Source organism: Diabrotica virgifera, chromosome 5 (assembly GCF_917563875.1).
Source record: "Diabrotica virgifera virgifera chromosome 5, PGI_DIABVI_V3a".
NCBI lineage: Eukaryota > Metazoa > Arthropoda > Insecta > Coleoptera > Chrysomelidae > Diabrotica > Diabrotica virgifera.
In genome coordinates this window covers 164,712,002-164,734,147 of record NC_065447.1, presented here as the reverse complement: position 1 = coordinate 164,734,147, position 22,146 = coordinate 164,712,002, and the positions used below count along the sequence as shown (strand labels likewise).

The window sequence follows — 22,146 nt, the reverse complement described above, 5'->3', positions numbered from 1 at the left end:
GGGTCAAAAATCGAGGCCCTTGGTCCAACTTATGTCATATATCGTAATTGTATAAAAATTTACATTGTGAAATGTGTCTTAAATATTTTTAATGTTTATTTTCACAATTATAAATAATTGAAAAAAAGCTTAGGTACTTTCGGGTTTAATTTGAAATAACTTTTTTGTTTATGCCTGTTGGGACACTAGAATCTAATATATACACTAGATATGATACGTTGTTGTGGGAAACCATATATAGTTTAGTTTTACGATTAGTATATTGTTTTAAGAAGTTGTCAAATAAATTAATAAGAAAAGTCACACTTTCACGTTTCTCTCTCGGCATAAAATATATATAAAACACACAAGAAATTACATTATTGGCATCCCTGGTTAATTGAAAAACATGCAGAACCTAAAGCTAGAGAGGGAAACAATAAAAGGATCCCTGAAAAAAGTTTTTAAAGAAATTGAAGAGGTGAATCCCAGTGACGAGAAGACAATACAAAGACTCCTGCAACAAGTTGATGATAAAGCAGAGCGAGTATTTCTTCTAGATAACAGCATAAAAGACATTCTATTCGCAGAAGAAACCAGCACGGAAGAAATTAGCAAGAAATTAAATGATGAAGAAAACTTTCGTGACGAGGTAGGAAAATTTAGAATAGAATGTGAATATTTGATTAAAAATTTAAAAACTTTGAAAGATCAAGAAAATAAAGGTACAAAAAATGAAAAACCTGTCAAAAATTTACATCTGCCAAAACTTGAAATAAAGAAATATGATGGAAATGTCAAAAATTGGATAAATTTTTGGGGCCAGTTTAGAAAAATCGATGAAGACGCAGACCTTCCAAACGAAGACAAGTTCCAATACCTGATCCAATCAACAGAAGATGGCACGCCAGCCAGAAGCCTTGTCGAAAGCTTCCCACCTTCCGCTGAAAATTATAAAATAGCCATTGACCAACTGAAAAATAGATTCGCAAGGGACGAAATTTTAATTGAGGTATACGTTAGGGAGTTATTAAATTTAATTCTAAATCAACAAACCTCAAAGGAGGACCCATGTATGGCTTTATCTACTTTGTATGATAGGTTGGAGACTCAGCTTAGGGCTTTGGGAACACTAGGTGTTACTAGCGACAAGTATGCAGCGATGCTTTTGCCACTTGTTGAATCCGCGCTACCTTATGAGTTGCTTAAAATTTGGGAAAGAAATAGGGCTTCTAATAATTTAAAATTTAATAATGAGTTGCAGGGTCTACTAGAGTTCCTGAAAACAGAAGTGGAGGCCGAAGAGCGTGTAAAACTTGCTCAGTCTAGTTTCACAGTTCCAAAAAGTATTGACGATAAGTATACTGTAGAAACCTTACATACAGAGAGTTTAAAAACCAAGGGTAAGCAAAAGTTTTCTTGTATTTTTTACGAAAGCAATACACATGCCAGTCAGGACTGCATTAAAGCTCAGAAAATGACTTTAGAGCAGAAAAAATCCATTATAAGTAAAAAACGGAGTTGTTTTTCATGTTTAAAGCAGTTTCACAATTTTCGGACATGCAAAACAACTGTCAAATGTATAAAATGCGCTCGCAAGCATTTTACATTAATGTGTCCTGATTTGCATGAAAAAGAAAACAAAAATAGAGATTTGCAAAAATCAGAATCTTTAGAAAATACATTAACAACTGTCGCTTCTGAAACTTTACTGCAAACGATCAATGTTAGGGTTATTTCTGATAATAAAAGGTCAATGACAGTAAGGGCACTGCTAGATTCGGGTTCGCAACGTTCCTATATAACTACAAAATGCGCGGAAGATTTAGGGTTAACTAAAATTGGACAAGAAAATATAGTTCAAGGTGTTTTTGGTGGGTTGCAGGGAACTCCAAAGATTCATCGTTTGTTTAAGGCAGGTATAGAAAATTTAGAAAATTCATTCAGCATCGGGTTATCTTTACTGGAACAATCTAAAATTTGCAATTACGTTCCAAAACTAATTGACCAAAAGGTCCTAGATTTATTAAAAGATAAAAATATTTATATAAATGATTCTGCTTCTAAAGAATTAGAGGTTAATTTATTAATAGGGGCAGACATGTTTGGTCACATCATAACGGGAAACTTGGTAAACATAAATGATTCTTTAGTAGCTTTGGAAACCAAGTTTGGTTGGACCGTTATGGGGACACAAAAAAGTAATAATAAAATAAACACGTTTGTTTCAACTTATTTTACTGACTCATTGAGTACTTTATGGAGTTTAGATGTTCTGGGTATAAAAGATCCAGCAGAGACGAAATGTCGAGAAGAGTTAGACATTCGCACTTTAGAAAAATTTAAAGAAAGCACTGTGGTAAATAGTGAAAATAGATATGAAGTTTGTTTACCATGGGCAGAAGGTTATCCGGCTATAACCTCTAATTTTAATTTAGCTGAAAAGCGACTTTTTTCTACCACAAAACGGTTACTTTCTCTGAACAAGCTTACAGAGTATGACAATATATTCCAAGATTGGGAAAATACAGGAATCATTGAAGAAGTAGAAGAAGAGCCGTTGGAAAAGAATACGCACTACTTGGCACATCACGCAGTTGTCAAAGAGTCCAGTTTAACTACGAAGATCCGACCAGTGTTTGATGCGTCAGCTAAGGATGGTAACGGTAATTCTCTTAATGATTTACTAGAAAAGGGTCCGAATCTAATTGAGCTAATAATACCTTTAATTTTAAAGTTCAGGTTACATAAAATTGGGGGTAACGTCAGACATAGCGAAGGCATTTTTGCAGATAAGCATTTCAGAGAAAGATAGGGATTTTTTACGATTTTTGTGGTGGAAAAACTATGAAAAAAGAGAAATAAAAATATTTAGACATTGTAGAGTAGTTTTTGGGCTAAAACCAAGTCCGTTTCTTTTAGCAGCAACAGTTAATTTGCATTTAGAAAAGGAAAAAACATACACAGAAACAGCTAATCAATTTCTTAACGCATTTTGCGTAGACAATTGTGTTTCTAGCGTTAGGAATGAAACAGAACTTAAAAAATTTATTGATGAGTCAACAGAAATTCTAAAGAATGCAAAATTTGATATTAGAGGGTGGACTTTTAATGAAAATAACGATACGTATGTTTCTAGCGTCAATGAAAAATTAGAAAATAAGGTTATCTCTATTTTGGGTATACAGTGGAATTACCAAACTGACACTTTAGCGTGTGATATAAAAAATTTAGACAGTGTTGACGAGATTCCTAGAACAAAAAGAGGCATTTTATCTGCAACGCAGAGAGTTTTCGATCCTATTGGTTTCACTGCTCCATTTACGTTAATACCGAAAATCTTATTGCAAGAGACTTGGAGCTTGAAATTGACGTGGGATCAAAAATTACCTGACGATATCAAAAAACGTTTCGAAATTTGGTTAAAAAGTGTTAAGTGTCTCAATTTTTGTAACATACATAGATATTTAGCATATCCAGAAGAAGAGAACCTAATAATAAATAAAACTCTTCACGTTTTCGTTGACGCTAGTAAATACTCTTATGCCGCTTGCGTTTTTATTAGGCTAGAATTTCAAAATTCTATTTCAATTAAACTTTTGTTAGCAAAATCACGTTTAAGTCCAGTTAAAACGATTACTCTCCCTAGGTTAGAATTAATGGCTGCTGTGATAGGTGTTAGGTTATTAGAAACTGTTAAAGAAGTAACAGACTTTACAGAGCTTAAAACGTACTACTGGAGTGATTCGATGGTTGTCTTAACCTGGATTAAAACAAAGGGTCTTTGGAATACTTTTGTAGGAAACCGGGTAAAAGAGATTAAAAAATATTCTGCAGTAGATCAGTGGCGCCACGTGCCAGGTGATATGAATATTGCAGACGTTTTATCACGAGGATGTAGCGGGAAACAACTTTTGGAAAAACAATGGTGGAAGGGCCCTCAACGGCTCAAAGAACCAGAAAATATGTGGCCAAAAGGAGAAGTAAGCGCTACAGAAGAAGAAGCAATGAAAGAATGTATGAAATTAGTTAATACTAATCTAGCAGAAAATTCGGAAGAATTTTGTCAAAAGTTAAATTATTTTGGAAAGTTTTCAAAAGTACGGAGATTAGTAGGATGGATTCTTAGATTTTACCACAATGTTAGGAACAAAAGAAGAAGAACATGTGTAGAAGCTAAGACAAGCAACAAATTTGATTACTTAAATGCTCAAGAACTAGAAAGAGCTGAAACATGCATAATAAAATTTGCACAAACTCAAAATTTAACAGAAAATATAAAGGGATTGAGGAAGTTCGCAATATTTGAAGACCAAAATGGAATTTTAAGGTTAAAAACCAGACTTGCATATGGCGATTTTTCACAAGAATTTAAGTACCCAATAATTCTTCCAAGCAAAAATACAATAGTAAGAAAACTTTTAGTTGAAGAACATGAAAAAAGTTGTCATGCTGGTCCGAAAATACTTTTAGGAATAATCAGAGAAAATTTTTGGTTAATAAAAGCCAGGAAAACTATAAATTCTGTAATTTACTCATGCGTCACATGTAAAAAGTTAAACGGTAAACAAATTGAAACACCTTTTGCTCCTTTACCTGCTAATAGAATAAACGATGCTGGGGTTTTTGAGATTGTAGGTATAGATTTAGCAGGGCCCTTATATTTTTAAAGGGAGGTGAAAAAACGTGGATAGTTTTATTTACGTGTGCAGTATACAGAGCGCTTCATTTGGAACTGGTGAAATCTCTCTCTACTGAAGCATTTTTATACGCTCTTCGTCGCTTTATTAGTAGAAGGGGGAGGCCTAAAATCATATATTCGGACAATGGGACAAATTTTCATGGGAGTGACAATATTTTTGGAAAGTTAAATTGGGTAGAAATAGAGCAATTTTCAGGTACAAGACGAATAAAATGGATTTTTAATCCACCCTCCGCTTCTTGGTGGGGCGGGTGGTGGGAGAGGTTAGTAAGAGTAGTAAAAGAACTTTTGCGCCGACAACTGGGGAAAGCATCGTTGCATTATGTAGAGCTGTACACAGTGTTATGCGACATAGAGTCGGTGATAAATCAAAGACCACTTACCTATGTTTCTGAAGTCGATGAGTTTGAGGTTTTAACCCCATCAAGTTTTTTAAAGCCATTACAGGGTAATTCCGATGAGGTTGTGGATTTAGACATCGTGGATTCAGAATTTTTTAAAGGTAGGTTTCGTCATATTCAAAATTTAAGGCAAATGTTACGCGACAGATTTAGGAAAGAATACCTTGCGGAACTAGTAAATTATGGTCAAAGAAGAGGAGATTCAGTGAAGGTTGGTGATGTAGTAATGGTTGGTTCCGACAACGTCAAAAGAATAAACTGGCCCATGGGCAAAATCATTGAAGTATATTCTGGCCAAGATGGCATCCAAAGGGTCGCAAAAGTAAAGACAAAAAATGGTGTATTGGTTCGTCCATGTCTACGACTATATATAGAGTTGAACTACCTATCAATGATATTCAAGAAAATTTAAGAAAAGACAAAGAAGAATCAACAGAACAAGATAAGTCAGAAAAGGGTAAAAAGTCAAGGTATGGAAGAACATTGAAGACTCCACATAGATTCACTGCCGCCTGATTCCTGGGTCCGGAGAATGTTGGGACACTAGAATCTAATATATACACTAGATATGATACGTTGTTGTGGGAAACCATATATAGTTTAGTTTTACGATTAGTATATTGTTTTAAGAAGTTGTCAAATAAATTAATAAGAAAAGTCACACTTTCACGTTTCTCTCTCGGCATAAAATATAAATAAAACACACAAGAAATTACAATGCCTACACTCTTTTGTTATTTAGAAAATCTCATTTTAAAGAGAAAGTATTTTCAAGAACGTCTGTTGAACGTTTTCATCTACAATGCATAGTTTTTTCACAATACTGAAATGCATATTTCTTGCTTAAATGTTGATAAAAACCATGACTTAGTAAAAATTTCGATACTCACAAGATGGTACTCGTTTTCTATTGATTCCCCCAGATATTCCAGTTAAAAACTAGCGGCCAGTAATTTGTCGATTTTCCAAGTGCTTTTTACCCCAAGTTGTGGTTCTCGGGTTAAAAAAGTGTTTTCTTGTGAGGGCTCAGTGTTATAAAAATTATAGTTTTCATGAATAGGTACTTTATAAACTCTGTATTTCAAAATATACAGTGAGGACGTTTAGGTTGGAATAAATTCATTTTTTTTTTCTCGAAAATTGGCGATTTTTGAGATAAATCCCGAAACAGCCGATATTTATTTTTAAATTACGATTTTTTGGCATAGGTATAAATTTCGATTTTTTTTAATGAGAATAGGGGTCGTGTGATATTCTTTTTCTCATCATCATCTTTCAGTGCGTCACAGTTTTTCGATTTCTTTCTAACGCATTAAATTGTATGTGACAGAAAAAAAGGCACGTCCGTGATTACAGACATTTACAACATTTATTCTAGTTATTCTAGTTGTCGATAGATGGCGCCATAATAAAAAAATAATTTTTTTTAATTAGATAATAATATTACAAATATAATCTGTATAATTTATAAGACTATACAAATCAAAGAAAATACCATTTTATAAATGCAAGAAACACATTTGATTTGTTTTTATTCCAAATTGAAAATAAAATGTGACAACTGTCAGATTTAACTAAAATGTCATGTTAGAATAAATGTCATAAATGTGTATTATCACGGACTTACCCTTTTTCCTATCATTTGTTACGTACTGAAAAATGCTCATGAAAAGGACAATAGCTCATTTGAAAGGTTATTCAATTCTCTATTCAGTAACATAAATATTAAGATAATTATTTATATAGGGCATCCAAATTTTTTTTGAATTAAATTAATTGATACAAAAAGAAGAATGTATGTAATTTATTTATTTCAAAATACATTCTACTACTGTCAGAAAACAGAAAAAAATCTTTATTTGAAAAATAAACATTGCTTTCTCTTAAATCAAATGTTCAAACTGCCAAGGGGCAATTTGTAGGTGGGTGAAAAACAATATTTATTTGTCAAATAAACATTTTTTCTGTTTTCTGACAGCAGTAAAATGTATTTTGAAATAAATACATTACATACATTCTTCTTTTTGTATCAATTAATTTAATTCAAACAATTTTTTTGGACATCCTGTATAAATAATTTTGTTAATGTTTATATTACTGAATAGAAAATTAAATAACCTTTCAAATGAGCTATAACACGACCACTATTCTCATTTGAAAAATCATCGACTACGTCAACACGGTCAGATGAATGACGTCACTAAGTCACTAGTATGATATATGTGCCAAAAAATCGTAATTTAAAAACAAAAATCGACTTGTTTCGGGATTTATTGTCAAAATAGCCCATTCTAGAGCAAATGAATTTATTCCAACCTAAACGTCCTCACTGTATTCGCGGTGTGCAAGTACTTGGAGGGGATACGAGAAACGATCGTGCGCGAATAGCGGAGACATCTTTCAACTCTCTTAAATAATTCATATTGTCAATTGTCAATTGAAATTGTCAAATTGACGTATATTTCATACCTACTGTCATTGAAGAAGAAACATTATATGTTGCTTACAATATTGATATGATATGCAATTATTATATAAAAATATATTTAATTAATTGTATTTTGCTTGCAATACTGCATTTTAATAATTAATTTTATTTACTACATACAATTGTTCACCTTGTAATAACATAACCTAAATCTTAATTTTTCTTCTTATAATTTTATTTGGGCTATGCTATGGCCTTGACAATTATCCAGCAACAGGACTAATATAATTGGCCAATATAATTAAAAATGCGAAAAATGTTGCCGAGCTATGAAACCAGGTGTCGCTTTTCCGAACTTGCACGGTCCCAATATATAGTTGAGTCCGCGAATCTTTACCCGTGCGTCATCATTTAAAGCATACGAAATAAGTCGATGATAAGTCGGAAATAGTTATTTTCCTAACTAATGCGGAAAGTGATACTTTCACGCACGAGATTGCCGTTGACCCGAACGACGCGATAGCGGAGTTCGGGCAAGCAGTCGAGTGCGGGTAAGACACTTTCCGCATGAGTTAGGAACAATATTTTTCTAGGGCCGTACGTTTGGAAAAAAGCCACAAAAAATAGAGTCATATCAATTTTTATTTAGGAGTGAAAATACACAAATTAATTCTTTGACAAGATTGTCAAAACCAAACTTTCAATATAATGGGTTACCACGACGACGATATTGGTTTCCGTGGCGACGATTTAAAACCATTGTAATTGTCTACTGATTTGAATTTTAAATATTATGTCAAAATAATTTTATTTCATCGAATTATTTTGTTAATTTTATTAAAACATGAACAAAATAAGATACATTTGAAATAAATTAGTAAATAATATCTAAATATTAGTTTATTGCATGTATTATAGTATATTATAATGCCATATTAGAAGGTATTCTACTTTCACGCACGCCGTGCGGAAAAGTGCAACTTTCGGAAACGAAATGCGTGCTAGAAAGTGGCTGTTTAAGCACGGCCGTAGAAAATAGTATATTGTGCAACAAGTGCAGAAAGATACTAATTTCTCACGAGTTTGAAAAGTTGCGGTACGAGCGCAAGCGAGTGCCGCAATTCAAACGAGTGAGAAATTATCTTTCTGCACGTGTTTCACACTATACTTTTTCTACAAGCACAGTTTTTCCTAAAAATAAAAATCACAATTTCCAAACGACGATTAATTATAATAGGTACCTATGTGATAAATTTTAAACTGTATTTAATTAATACCTAATAATCAATTTAAATTCCTTATACCTAAATAAATTGCACAGAAATCAGTTAAAAAATTAATGCACTGCCTTAATTTGTTTAAATTTAAACAATTATTACGCATTATTGACGTTATATTTATGCAGTCACGGATTTACACAAAACCTACTTCATTCGACGTCTCTTGCACAGGTTGCTAAATCCTTATTAGTTATTTGATAATTATAAAATGTTTAATAAGAATAAAATTGTAAAATAAAACAGTTGTAACATCCATAATTTAGTTTCTATGCTATAGTTAAATATAATAATTGTCTTATAGGTTATATATTTGTCTAAAGTTTAACCACGGATGTAAACAGAATATAACGTTACTCAGAATGCGGTAGTCCACGGATGTAAACAGAATATAACGTTACTCAGAATGAGGTAGTCAACTGTGCAGAAAAGAACTTTGCGGCACAGAAACGTCACTTTGCGGCACAGAAACGTCACTTTTCTGCACACTAATGTCAAATATCTTATACTGTGAGAAAATATCAAGTTTGCTAACATAAAACCGTGCAGAAAAGTGCACTTTGAATAGTGGTTGTAGAAAATTGAAATTTACTAAATGCAACAGCAAGTGACATTAAGTGACTTGCTGTTGCGTTTAGTAAATTTCAATTTCCGACTTATCATCGACTTATTTCGTATGCTTTAAATGATGACGCACGGGTAAAGATTCCCGGACTCAACTATAAGTGTTGTTATCAAACCTTGTCTGAACTGGGAAATTTAAAAAATAAATCACCAAAAAATCCAACTGACTTTCCAAACGAGCCGTTATGCCTCACTGTAAAAATTTCTATTACACACATAATTTTTAACGGGTATTAAATTATATTTTAAATTGTATTTTTAAGGGTTCGAGATATGCAAAAAATAGTATATTGTGCAACAAGTGCAGAAAGGTACTAATTTCTCACGAGTTTGAAAAGTTGCGGTACGAGCGCAAGCGAGTGCCGCAATTCAAACGAGTGAGAAATTACCTTTATGCACGTGTTTCACACTATACTTTTTCTACAAGCACAGTTTTTCTTAAAAATAAAAATCACAATTTCCAAACGACGATTAATTATAATAGGTACCTATGTGATAAATTTTAAACTGTATTTAATTAATACCTACTAATCAATTTAAATTCCTTATACCTAAATAAATTGCACAGAAATCAGTTAAAAAATTAATGCACTGCCTTAATTTGTTTAAATTTAAACAATTATTACACATTATTGACATTATATTTATACAGTCACGGATTCACACAAAACCTACTTCATTCGACGTCTCTTGCACAGGTTGCTAAATCCTTATTGGTTATTTGATGATTATAAAATGTTTAATAAGAATAAAATTGTAAAATAAAACAGTTGTAACATCCATAATTTAGTTTCTATGCTATAGTTAAATATAATAATTGTCTTATATGTTATATATTTGTCTAAAGTTTAACCACGGATGTAAACAGAATATAACGTTACTCAGAATGCGGTAGTCCACGGATGTAAACAGAATATAACGTTACTCAGAATGAGGTAGTCAACTGTGCAGAAAAGAACTTTGCGGCACAGAAACGTCACTTTGCGGCACAGAAACGTCACTTTTCTGCACACTAATGTCAAATATCTTATACTGTGAGAAAATATCAAGTTTGCTAACATAAAACCGTGCAGAAAAGTGCACTTTGAATAGTGGTTGTAGAAAAACATCTTTGTTAATTCTCTTATTGAAGAAAATTTTTATGAAGCCAACCCTGTAAATGTGTTACTGTATTTAAATGGATACCTACACATCTTATAGACCAAGAGGCAGCCCTGAAAAATCTATTTGAATTTACTAAAGCTAGATTTTTCACAGTTGATTACTGGGAGTGTGTAGAGAAACATACTGCGGTCGGTCAAGCGAAACGTAGAACAGCGGTTACTGAGAGGGTATCAAAGTTGTTTTCCTACGAAGGTAATTATTTCCATTTACTAAGGTTGAAAATCAGTACACACATTCGAAATTAAATATAAATAAAAGTTATTATAGTCGGTCAGCTGTATGACGGGACAGAGCCGGTCGGTCGGCCCCAATAGTCGATTGAAGAAATGGAGCATTTTGGCTCGCAATTTTTTCGTTAAGCATGGATTTACTTCAAATTTTCACAGAAGGTAGCGAATAGTCTAAGGATCATTTTATATATCATGCCGCTATCATACGCTAAAACCTCGGGGGTGGTTGCCACCCCATCTCGGGGGTGGGAATTTTTTATTACATTTTAACCACGCAATTCGATGGAAAAAGTGATTCTAAGAAAAAAATGTTTTTTACATTTTCTTCGTAAAACTAATATTTTTCGAGTTATTCGAGCTTGAAAATAACAGTTTTTCGACGAAAAAATCGAGTTTTTAAAAGGTTTTTTGAGAATACCTCGAAAAATATTCTATATATTTTTGGCGATAAAAAGTTTCTTCAAAAATGATTTTGTAGGATTTTTAAAGAGCTATAAGACTGTGTAAATTAAATTCCGTAAGATCCCTTAGTTTTTAATTGGGGCGGGTTTAAAGGGCTCGAATAAGGGGGTGTTTGCTGGTAAATAGAGGTTTTAAACAGCTATATCTGGCTAACTATTCACTGTAATGAAAATCTATGCACAGAGTAATTTTAATCATTAAAAAAGCTACAATTTAGTAGTTTATATTTTTTTTCGTATCTTCAGTATGTTTAGAGATATTTGGAAGTAAAAGGTGAAAAATACCAAATTGCAAAAAATCAATTTTTCTTTAAACTCAAATTTTTCCAAAATTAGGCCTTTTAAATAGGTCAAACTCCTTGAATGTATTGATAATATAAATATAACAGGAACTACAGAAAGTTCTCATTGATAATTTTTGGATGAAATTGATAATTGTTCTCACTGATTCTTTCGTAGAGAAAAGCAGGTACGGACATTTTATTGATTATAAAGTCGCTTAATTTTCATGCTAGAAACTTTTTATTATTCTTTTTTGAAAGGTTCAATTGTATACTTGAAAAAAGATTATTTAAGTTTTCCTCGAAAAATGCAAATTTTTCCCATTATTTGACTTTAAATATTTCAAATTCTTCATTTGACGAAAAAAGCTTTAACAGCTTACGTTAAAGCTACGTAAGGCTAACAGTTAAAGCTAATCTTTAACATGCAGTATCTCGGTTTGTATTGTTCTTAAATATATTATTGGAAAAGAATTGGGTTTGTGTTACTAAAAGGTACAATTTTGATATCTACCGTTTTTTTTTTATTAAATGCATATTTTTCGAGGTATTCTCAAAAACCCTCTAAAAAAGTCGATTTTTTCGTCGAAAAACTGTTATTTTCAAGCGCGAATAACTCGAAAAATATTAGTTTTACGAAGAAAATGTAAAAAACATTTTTTTATTAGAATCACTTTTTCCATCAAATTGCATGGTTAAAATGTAATAAAAAATTCCCACCCCCGAGATGGGTGGAAACCACCCTCAAGGTTTTAGCGTATGATAGCGGCATGATATAGAAAATGATCCTTGGACTATTCCCTACCTTCTGTAAAAATTTCAAGTAAATCCATGCTGGACGAAAGAATTGCGAGCCAAAATGCTTCATTTCCTCAATAGACTAATGGGGCCGACCGACCGGCTATGTCCCGTCATACAGCTGACCGACTATAATAACTTTTATTTATATTTAATTTAGAATGTGTGTACTGATTTTCAGCCTTAAGTCTGTTTTAGACTATAACATAAAATGATATACGAAAATATGGTATAACAAAAACTTACATGAAATGATTGTGTACAATATTAATACAAGAATATTTGGGTATTACATTGTCACATTTTGGTATCAAAATATGTTGTGATTCTGCGCATTACATGCTAAAAAAGTACTTTTTTATATTTTTGTGATGGTACATGTACAAGACATGTACTGTTAACCTCAATTTTCTTCTTCTTATTTTCTGTAAATAATATTTTAACCTCATTTTTCTCAACATTTAACTAGTTAGTTTTATCTTTGATATTTTATATTACAAAGATATATTTTATATGATGGATAAGAAAACTCTATTATTATCAGCTGCTTCCATTGCAACATTTCTTAAAAGAAAAGTTAACCTTAAAAGAACCAATGTGACAGTATAACGAAAATAACCTAACTGCGCATGCCTGTGTACTAAAAATTGTTATCAAATAGGACATGTTCTAATTTGTATAACATTTTTTGTTAACAGATTTTGTTTCCTGTTTTACATTGTGACAAAATTTAGTATACCATTTTCTTATATCATTTTATGTTATAGTCTAAAACAGACTTTAGTAAATGGAAATTCGTAGGAAAGCAACTTTGATACCCTCTCAGTAACCCCTGTTCTAAGTTTCGCTTGACCGACCGCAGTATGTTTCTCTACACACTCACAGTAATCAACTGTGAAAAATTTAGCTTTAGTAAATTCAAATAGATTTTTCAGCGCTGCCTCTCCGTCTATTATGGCTTTAATTATTTTTGCCTCAATTAACCTTAATAATGGGTTCTTAATATTGGTATGATCCGTTTTTAAACACTAATATTTCAATTCACGTTACACATATTATCTACTCAAATATTTAAATATAATAAAAAAATACCAACCTGAATTGATCATCATATCATATCACAGCATAAAGATAAATTAGATTCACAGGTACGACATGAGGAAGCCTCAAAGATTTATTATCCAGATTGTATTACGGATATTTCACTACACCAAACACTTGGATATAAAACTTTACTAATTAAATTTTTAAATTAATATTTTAGTCAACAGGGTTCATGTTTGTTATCTGTTTAATAATAAGCATAATTATTATTATTTGTTTAGCACCGAACTGTTTTTCATTAAACCGTGTATAGGTAGCGTAGCTTATAACCGACTCCCGATACAATAATTTCTTTTTATTCGTTTTTTAGTGTAATATGCGTTAAATTTAGAGATACGCCTTTAATACCACCGGTGCTGGTTTCATTGATTAACCTAAAAATGTAAGATAAGTTGTTTTTGTATCGTTATTATGTCTGCGGAAAATCCCAATTTAATATTCATTATGCATAGTAGGAAATTTGATCAGGTTAAGTAGGTTTTTTTGATGATATTTATACACCTTAATTGCAATGCAATAATGCAAATGCAGCAAAATCAAGCAAAATAACATGAACATGTGCAATGCGTGGTGCAATGTATACACATTTTCACTTACTTACATGTCCGCACCGCGCCAAGGATTATAACCGAACCGCCTACAAGTACAAGCACAAGCCGATTGGAATTGCAGATCCTAATCCTAGCTTTCTACCAGGCCCGGATCTAGGAACCGCGAGACTCCGCAATGCAACCAGCAGATGGGAAACAAAAAGTTATATTCATTTGAAAGGCTGATAAGGAATTTGTTAGAAATTGAGATTTTGTTTTACGGTTTAGGTACATTGATAATGATAATTCATAATTTCCATAGTTAATTGGTACAACGTTAAAAGTAGGCCTACCTATTATTATGTTACATTTACGTTTAAAAAACATCAGAATTAGTCGTGTTGTCTTCATTGACAGGTGAATCCGATGTGACTTTGAAGAAGTTGAATCCAGCAAGATGGACTTCAAGACATGAATCTATTTTGGCAATAAAACTTAGATTCCTAGATGTTATGAAAGCACTAAGGATTTTGCTTGAAAGCAAAAACCGGACGAAGTTGCAGAAGAAAACAGACTTGTAAAAGCAATGGACAGTTTTAAATTCATTATTATGACTGTTATTCTATCTAAGATATTCATTATTCAGTTGAATACCTCTTCTAAAATACTTCAAGATAAAGAAACATTTCTGGAAAAAACTGTGCAGACTCTAAAAACGAGTAAAAACCGTTTACAGAACAATCGATAAGACTACCCAGCTATAAGAAAAGAATCTCGCTTCCATATGGCAGGTAGACCTAGTGTTTGCTACTTAGTACCCGACAGAGCAAAGTGAAAAAGCATATTGATGAATTAGCAGAGGACCATAGATTTTATGATGAAGTGACCTCTTTCAAGGTAAAAGTGTTTTATGCCCTTTTAGATGTGGTAAATGATCATATTGCATAACGGTTCAATAGAGCTTTTCATTCACAGTCATTTGTTTCGAGCTTCTGTCATATGTTGTATAATCTGTATATAATATTAATGTACGACAGGCGACTACCAGCACGGATTTAGAAAGGGAAGGTCTACAATAGACGCAGTTCACATAATCATACAGTCAATTGAGAAATGTTACGAACATGATGACTTACACATCTTTTTCATAGATTTCAAGCAAGCCTTTGACAGCTTAACAAGACCCGACCTAATAGAAGACATGAAAAACCTAGATATACCAATGAAACTTATAAAACTTACGAAAATGACAATGGAACGATCGACTGCAGCAATAATTACAGATAACGGTATCACCAAAAATATAGAAATAGCAAGTGGAGAACGACAAGGTGACTCTCTATCAACGTCATTATTTAATATCGCAATAGAAGGAACAATAAGAGCTACAGAAATAAAAGGTACTTACAATTATAATATCGACGTTGCAACTTGTGGCGTATGCTGACGACATAGCATTAAGTAGCAGAAACCTGAACAGTTTAAAGGAAGAATTTACGAAGTTATGCAAGGAAGCATCCAAAAGGGGTTTATGCTCAAGAAAAAATCCAGTTAATGTGATAAGTTTAAATATTGGTGAATATGAGTTTGAAAAGGTAGAACACTTTAAATATCTTGGAGTCTCAGTTAATGGAACTAATGATAGAAGCATCGTAATCAGTGAAAGAATCCAGGCAGTAAACAGCTGGAAATACAATAACTTTCTCAAATATAAGAAGCTTACTCAGAATACTAAACTGAAAATTTACAAAGCAGCAATTAGACCAGTAATCACATATGGTGCTGAAGTAATGTGTCTGATCCAGAAAGAGGAAGAAAGCTTGAGGATCCTAGAGAGGAAAATAATTCGGAGGATAGCAGGCCCACTAAACTTAGGTAATAATGAATTTAGAAAACTCATGAACCACGAAGTAAAAGCACTTCTGAAAGGAGAAGACATCGTCAGATTTATCAAGACACAGAGACTCAGATGGATGGGACATATAGAAAGGAGAAATCCAGAAAGAAAATTTCCAAATGGAGACCTGTATCAGGCAGACCACGAGGAAGACCCAAAACTAGATGGGAGAACCAGATAGTCGAGGATCTTAAGAAGATGTGAGTCAGAGAATGGATAACCATAAGCAAAAACAGGAACGAATGGAGAAAAATTGTAGAAGATAACAAGTCACACAACCAATTGTAAAACCAAAATGTTAATGCGGATTGATTCACCGCGACAAACGAATCGGAAGAGCCCAAAGAGGGCGGCAATCACTCCGCTAGGAGTGTGGATGCCATGATGATGATGATACGACATATGACAGAAGCTCGAAATAAATAAGAATCGTTGAAAAGGCCTATAGGGCTTTTCATTCACAGTCATTTGTTTCGAGCTTCTGTCATACGTTGTATAATATGTGTATAATATTATTATATACGGATTATACGACATATGACAGAAGCTCGAAACAAATGACAATCGATGAAAAGCCATATAGTGCTTTTCAACGATTCTCATTTATTTCGATTTATTATTACATAATTATATGAAACTTCGTAAAAAGTCATGTTAATAGATTGAAATCTTTACCATCTATAAAAACAATTTATTGTGTACATGAAATATTGATTAATAGTGACGAGTAATATTTATAACAATATTCATTAGGTAATCCATTTTAGAGAAAATTTTTTAATAGAAAGTTGTAGTAAATTAAAAAGCCGAAATTTTAAAAATCATTTTTAATGATTAATAGTTATTTATGATATAAGTGTTAAAAGTACACGTTTAAGGCACGCATGTGAAAGTTTGCAGAATGAGCGATAGCGAGTTCTGCAATTCACATGAGTGCCTTAAAAATGTACTTTTTAACACGCATATCATACAATATTTTTTCTACAAACGTAATTACAGGACAATATCTACAAAAACTTTTACTTGAACTTGACTGACATTCCAATTTTATATATTTTTGACATAACATCAAAATTGCATATACGGTCAATACGAACTGCAGTGCCTTAAATTTTTTTTAAAGCACTAGTGCCTTAAAGTAGCATTTTTAACGCTCGTATGGAGTGCTAAAAATTGCATTTTTAACACGGTTGTAGAAAAATGTAATTTTCTATTAGATATTATTTTAAGATAATGTAACTCTTTCTTTAGTCAATGACTGTGAAATAATTACTTAATTGTTATAAATAAAGTCACTTTGAATAAAAAAAAAATATCTCGGCTTCAGTCGGTTGTAGAAAACTTTTATTTTTACTTTAATCTTTGTTTTGCCTTCAGTTTTGCCTTCAACGTTTACAACGAAATTTGCCAACTTGTTTTCAAACCTGAAAAAGAGGTTGAAACATATTTTACGCATTTATTTACATCAGAATATGAAAATATAAGTCTTTAGACGGAGACTGGATCTAGGATTAACGCCCGGTTTCATAATCAACTTAAAGTGAACATTAACTTAGTTCACTTTAATATGTATTACAATTCCATTGATAAAGGTACCAACCTTTAACTTATTATGAAATCGAGGGTAACTTTACGATATTTTTTCAAAAAGTTATAGCCTTCGACATTTGACCCCTCGGTATAAACAATTTATAATATCTAAGCAACAAGTTTACCGATCGGGCTTTACAAATTTTTTTATGATTGAAAGATCTTCATTTTAAGGCCTTAAAGAATAAAAAAGTTATTTTTACAATAAATAATGCAATTGCAAAAAACGGCCATTTTGGACCTTTCGCGGGCTGTTTTGCAACAACTACTTAACGAAATTAAGCTTGCCATAGCTCAAACTGTAGCTTTTTAAATTTACTACAACTTTTTATTTAAAAGGTTTTCTCTAAAATGGATTAATGACAGGGCCGTAACTACCATTGGGGCAACCGGTGCCCCCGGCCATGGGGGCTCCGCAGGTGCCCCTTTTTTGACCGTGCATAGAGTTTAACGAGGAAAATAAAAATATATATTTTAAAAGCCGATCCCAACGAAATATTTTCAAATGACACAATTTTAAAAAGACCTTACAATGGCACCCTAAAGCTGAACATAAAGTTTTAATTTTTCACTGTAGAAATTAGTATTTTCGACTAAAATGCAATTGGAACAGAACCCTTAGAAGGGGCCCCTGAGGCCTGAGCTGAGCTGTGACTCCCGAGACCTTAACATAAAAATTTAAATTAATACTCAGGAAATTAGTTATTTCGGCGTAATAAAACCTAAAATGCCATCGGAAGAGGGGCCCAGGCTAAGCTGGGGCCCCGAGACCTTTCGTAAAGATATAAATTGTTACTGAGGAAATTAGTTATTTTGGTGAAATAAAAACTAAAATGCAACCGGAATAGCGGCCCCCGGTCCCAGCTACTTTTTCTTAACCAATTTACCCAGACCACATCTTGGTACGTGAACGGAACCACATGGTACCACATATTGAAAAGAAAGGTAAGGGTAAGATGGAATGAACACATTGGAATCAGCCCTACCAGTACCACAACATAATAAATCTAACAGCAATGACGGTATTCGCCTTCGAGAGTGTCATTGCTGAAGGTACCGGATATCGTTTTCTAATATCCTCGTCAAATAGGATTCTGCTCTCATTAGAGCTGTATACAATTACTTTCCGACGGTCTCCTCCTTTTTGACATTTTCCTATCTCCGTCAATTTTTCTTCCACTTTTTCCATATCGAATTTTACCGCATTCTTGAATTTTTCTTCCACCTTTTCAATTTTCTGTATCTCCTCAGCAATCTGATTTACCTCTTCCTGCATTTTCTCTAAATAAACCTTCATGTCTTTATATTTTTCCATTCGGTTTTGAAGTTTCAAGAATTTTTTTTATTGTTTCATTATATTATCTCATTTTGTTTTACTATCTGTTCATTTTAAAGTTTTTCTTTTAAATTTTTTAAAGCGAATAAAAAATAAGGTGATTTCAAAATTTTTTTGTGTTGCTCAACTAAAATAGCAATATGTAGGTTCAAGAAACTTCAGTCATAGAATCTATTAAAATGCGTTTTCAAGGGGTTAAATATCAAACATTTTTCCGGACCCCGCCTCCGCTGGGGGGTAAACCCCCAGAACCCCCGGCAGGGAGTCCCCAGGTCACCTTTGCCCCGGGGCCCCTAACATCGTAGTTATGGCCCTGATTAATGAATATTTTTATAAATGTTAGTTGTCAATATTAATCAATATTTCATGTAAATAATAAGTTGTTTTTATAAATGGTGAAGATTTCAATCTATTAACATGAATGTTTACGAAGTTTCATATAATTATGTAAAGATCTGCGACAATAATTATTATGACTGAAATATATAAAATTATTAAAATTTTGTATTTTAGGTGAAATTATGTTTTAAATACATATCCATAAACTTATAATAATCCATTCGTATCGCGTATGCGTAGACGTAGAAAGCTAGAATCTGCAATCGGCTTGTGCTTGTAGTCGGTTCGGTTCGGTTATAATCCTTGGCGCGGTGCGGACATGTAAGTCACATTTTCCTTGCCATGCGGTCACCTGCCCTGCGCATGTCCATGTGGCAATTAAAAGGTAAATGGCTATGTTGCCGCTAATGCTAAAACTTCACGAAATGTTGCAAAAAATGATGTTTATAAAGAACATGTTTTCATGAGACAAAAATGGTCTCTGCTCTGCAGTACTTTTTTCTTGGTATTGGTTGATTAAGCAAGACTGTTTCTTCTATTCGATTATGATTGCAATCGTATTTTATTTTATCTGTATATTAAAAACTTAGGTATTCTGCCTTTTCAGAAAGTTTTTCAGATCGTTTATAACCTATTTCGATACCTATTAACTATTGTAGACAAATCTGAAATCTGTAAAATCCGCTGGGACCGTTAACTTAACTATATAGGTCACATGGAACGCTCTGACGCCGCGAGGGACGATCTTATGTGCTACACTTTACAACCCAATCGGCGTCCCCATAACGCTCGAGTAACTGCAAATTTAGCATACTTTACTCCCCTACTATAAATAGGTATAGTTTAAATATAGAAAAATACAAAGATATTTTAAGGCTGACAGCAGAAGTGTGACGTCACGACTGTTACATTGTTATTTGTAAACAAATGTTGAAAAGCCACGATTTGCCCAATCTCAAGATGATCTCAACCCCTTTAAATTTCTATAAAGTTGAAATTTTGATTCCTTTGCTGCTTTTTCATCTTAAGTATAGTGTTTTTAAGATAATACCACCATAATTCGGTCTTAAATTTCTATGAAATATAGTTTTTTAGTGATATTCACCAAGCAAAGGTTAGGAACTTTTGTGAACCATTGTATTTTGTATAACAAAAATGGTAATGTGCTTTGCCCCGGATTGTAAACACTATAGTGAAAGAGGGATATGAAGATTCTTTGTGTCTCAAAATGATCTGGTTGAAGAGAAAAGGTGGATTTCATTACTAAGGTAAGAAAATATAGTGAAGAAAAAGAACCGAATTTATCGCCCGTGTGGGACGGCTTACAAATTATGCCACCAAAGAGAAGCACTGCCGACACATCCTCTCCATGTCAACTCTCAAAGCGTATTGTGAGGAACATTAAAATAGTAGGTACCTATATTGTGCAACAAGTGCAGAAAGGTACTAATTTCTCACGAGTTTGAAAAGTTGCGGTACGAGCGCAAACGAGTGCGGCAATTCAAACGAGTGAGAAATTACCTTTCTGCACGTGTTACACACTATACTTTTTCTAAAACCACCGTTTTTGCTAAAAATAAAAATCACAATTTCCAAACAAAGATTTATTATAATAATATATTATAAATTTTAAACTGTATTTAATTAATACTAATCAATTTCAATTCCTTATAACTAAACAAATTACACAGAAATCAGTTAAAAAAGTTAAAAAATTAATGCATTCACTGCCTTAATTTGTTTGAATTTATTTTATACTATTTTAAATAAATTATTACAAAATAATGTCACATAATTTGACGTTATATATTTATGCAGTCACGGATTTCTATTTTACCAGACCTACTTCATTCGACGTATCTTGCTGAGGTTGCTAAATCCTTATTGGTTAATTGATAATTATAAAATGTTTATTAAGAATAAAATTGTAAAATAAAACAGATATAACATCCATAATTTAATTTCTATTCGATAATTAAGTATAATAATTATTATTACGTATTTTTTATGGGAAATAAGCCACAATTTTACTAAAAAATGAATTTATTAACGTTTCGAAGCCCACCCAGCTAGCAAGTTAACTTACATTAACGTTAAATTTAGGTTTTTTTGTATTGTTACGTAACATCTATCAAACAATGACGTAACTGATACGAAATTTTAATACGTATATTATACGTATGAATTTATTCGTTTCTGAAACGTGGCTCTTTGGTAGGTTTTAATGAGTATGAATTTATTCGTCTCTAACACGTGGCTTTTTGGTAGGTATAGACACGTATAAGATCTAGTTTGAGATTGCAGCGCCATCGCGTATTTATTTCGAACCTTTCATTAATACCTAACCTTACATTTCCGTGATTGATTAGAATCGTGTTTGTTTTTATGGAGTGGAGTATGGAGTTATGTCAAAAAAATCGAATTATTATTGTTGTGCGCCTGTGCCTCAATGATGTGATTCTTGGATAAAGCGTGCCTAATAGTAATTTATCGTTTCATTCTTTCCCTAAATAGGATAAACAAAATAGAATTATATTGAATGACAGTTTAGTTGAAAAACGAAATGTATGGAAATATCTTCTAAAAATGGGGAAGCAGCCTAGAGTCCTTATATGAAAGTGTGCAGTTTACGAATGAAGATTACTTCAAGGGTATGTTTATGTATTGTAATATAAAGTATGTAGCTATTAATAATTTTGTCTCTTTCTCTCACATAAAAGTCAATTATATAATAAATGTTTATTTCAAATATTTAATAAATGTGTCAGCATCATGTATGTGGTTTTTGATAAGTTGGGATGTTTTAAGTGTAAACACAGCTTAAAGTGAGTTGGTAGCTTTGAGAGAGATGGCCATCTGGCACTTACTGTTCTGCGGTGATGTTCCATGCGGACTGACAGGTAGGGGGGAGAACAACGGGGCAAGGAAAGTAGTTATAGAAAAACTGAATGTAAAATGTATTGAATAACATATTAGTAATAAATATGAATTATTCCATCGACAGT

General features: G+C 32.6%; 1 protein-coding gene across 1 annotated transcript; it reads left to right on the top strand.

The window, feature by feature from the left end:
- Positions 1 to 388: 388 nt before the first annotated feature.
- LOC126885522 (uncharacterized) lies at positions 389 to 13,160 on the top strand. Its single transcript, XM_050652103.1, has 3 exons — positions 389 to 2,645; positions 2,722 to 3,962; positions 13,113 to 13,160. The coding sequence occupies exons 1-3, from the start codon at positions 389 to 391 to the stop codon at positions 13,158 to 13,160; spliced, it is 3,546 nt and encodes a 1,181-aa protein (XP_050508060.1).
- The last annotated feature ends 8,986 nt before the right edge of the window (positions 13,161 to 22,146 follow it).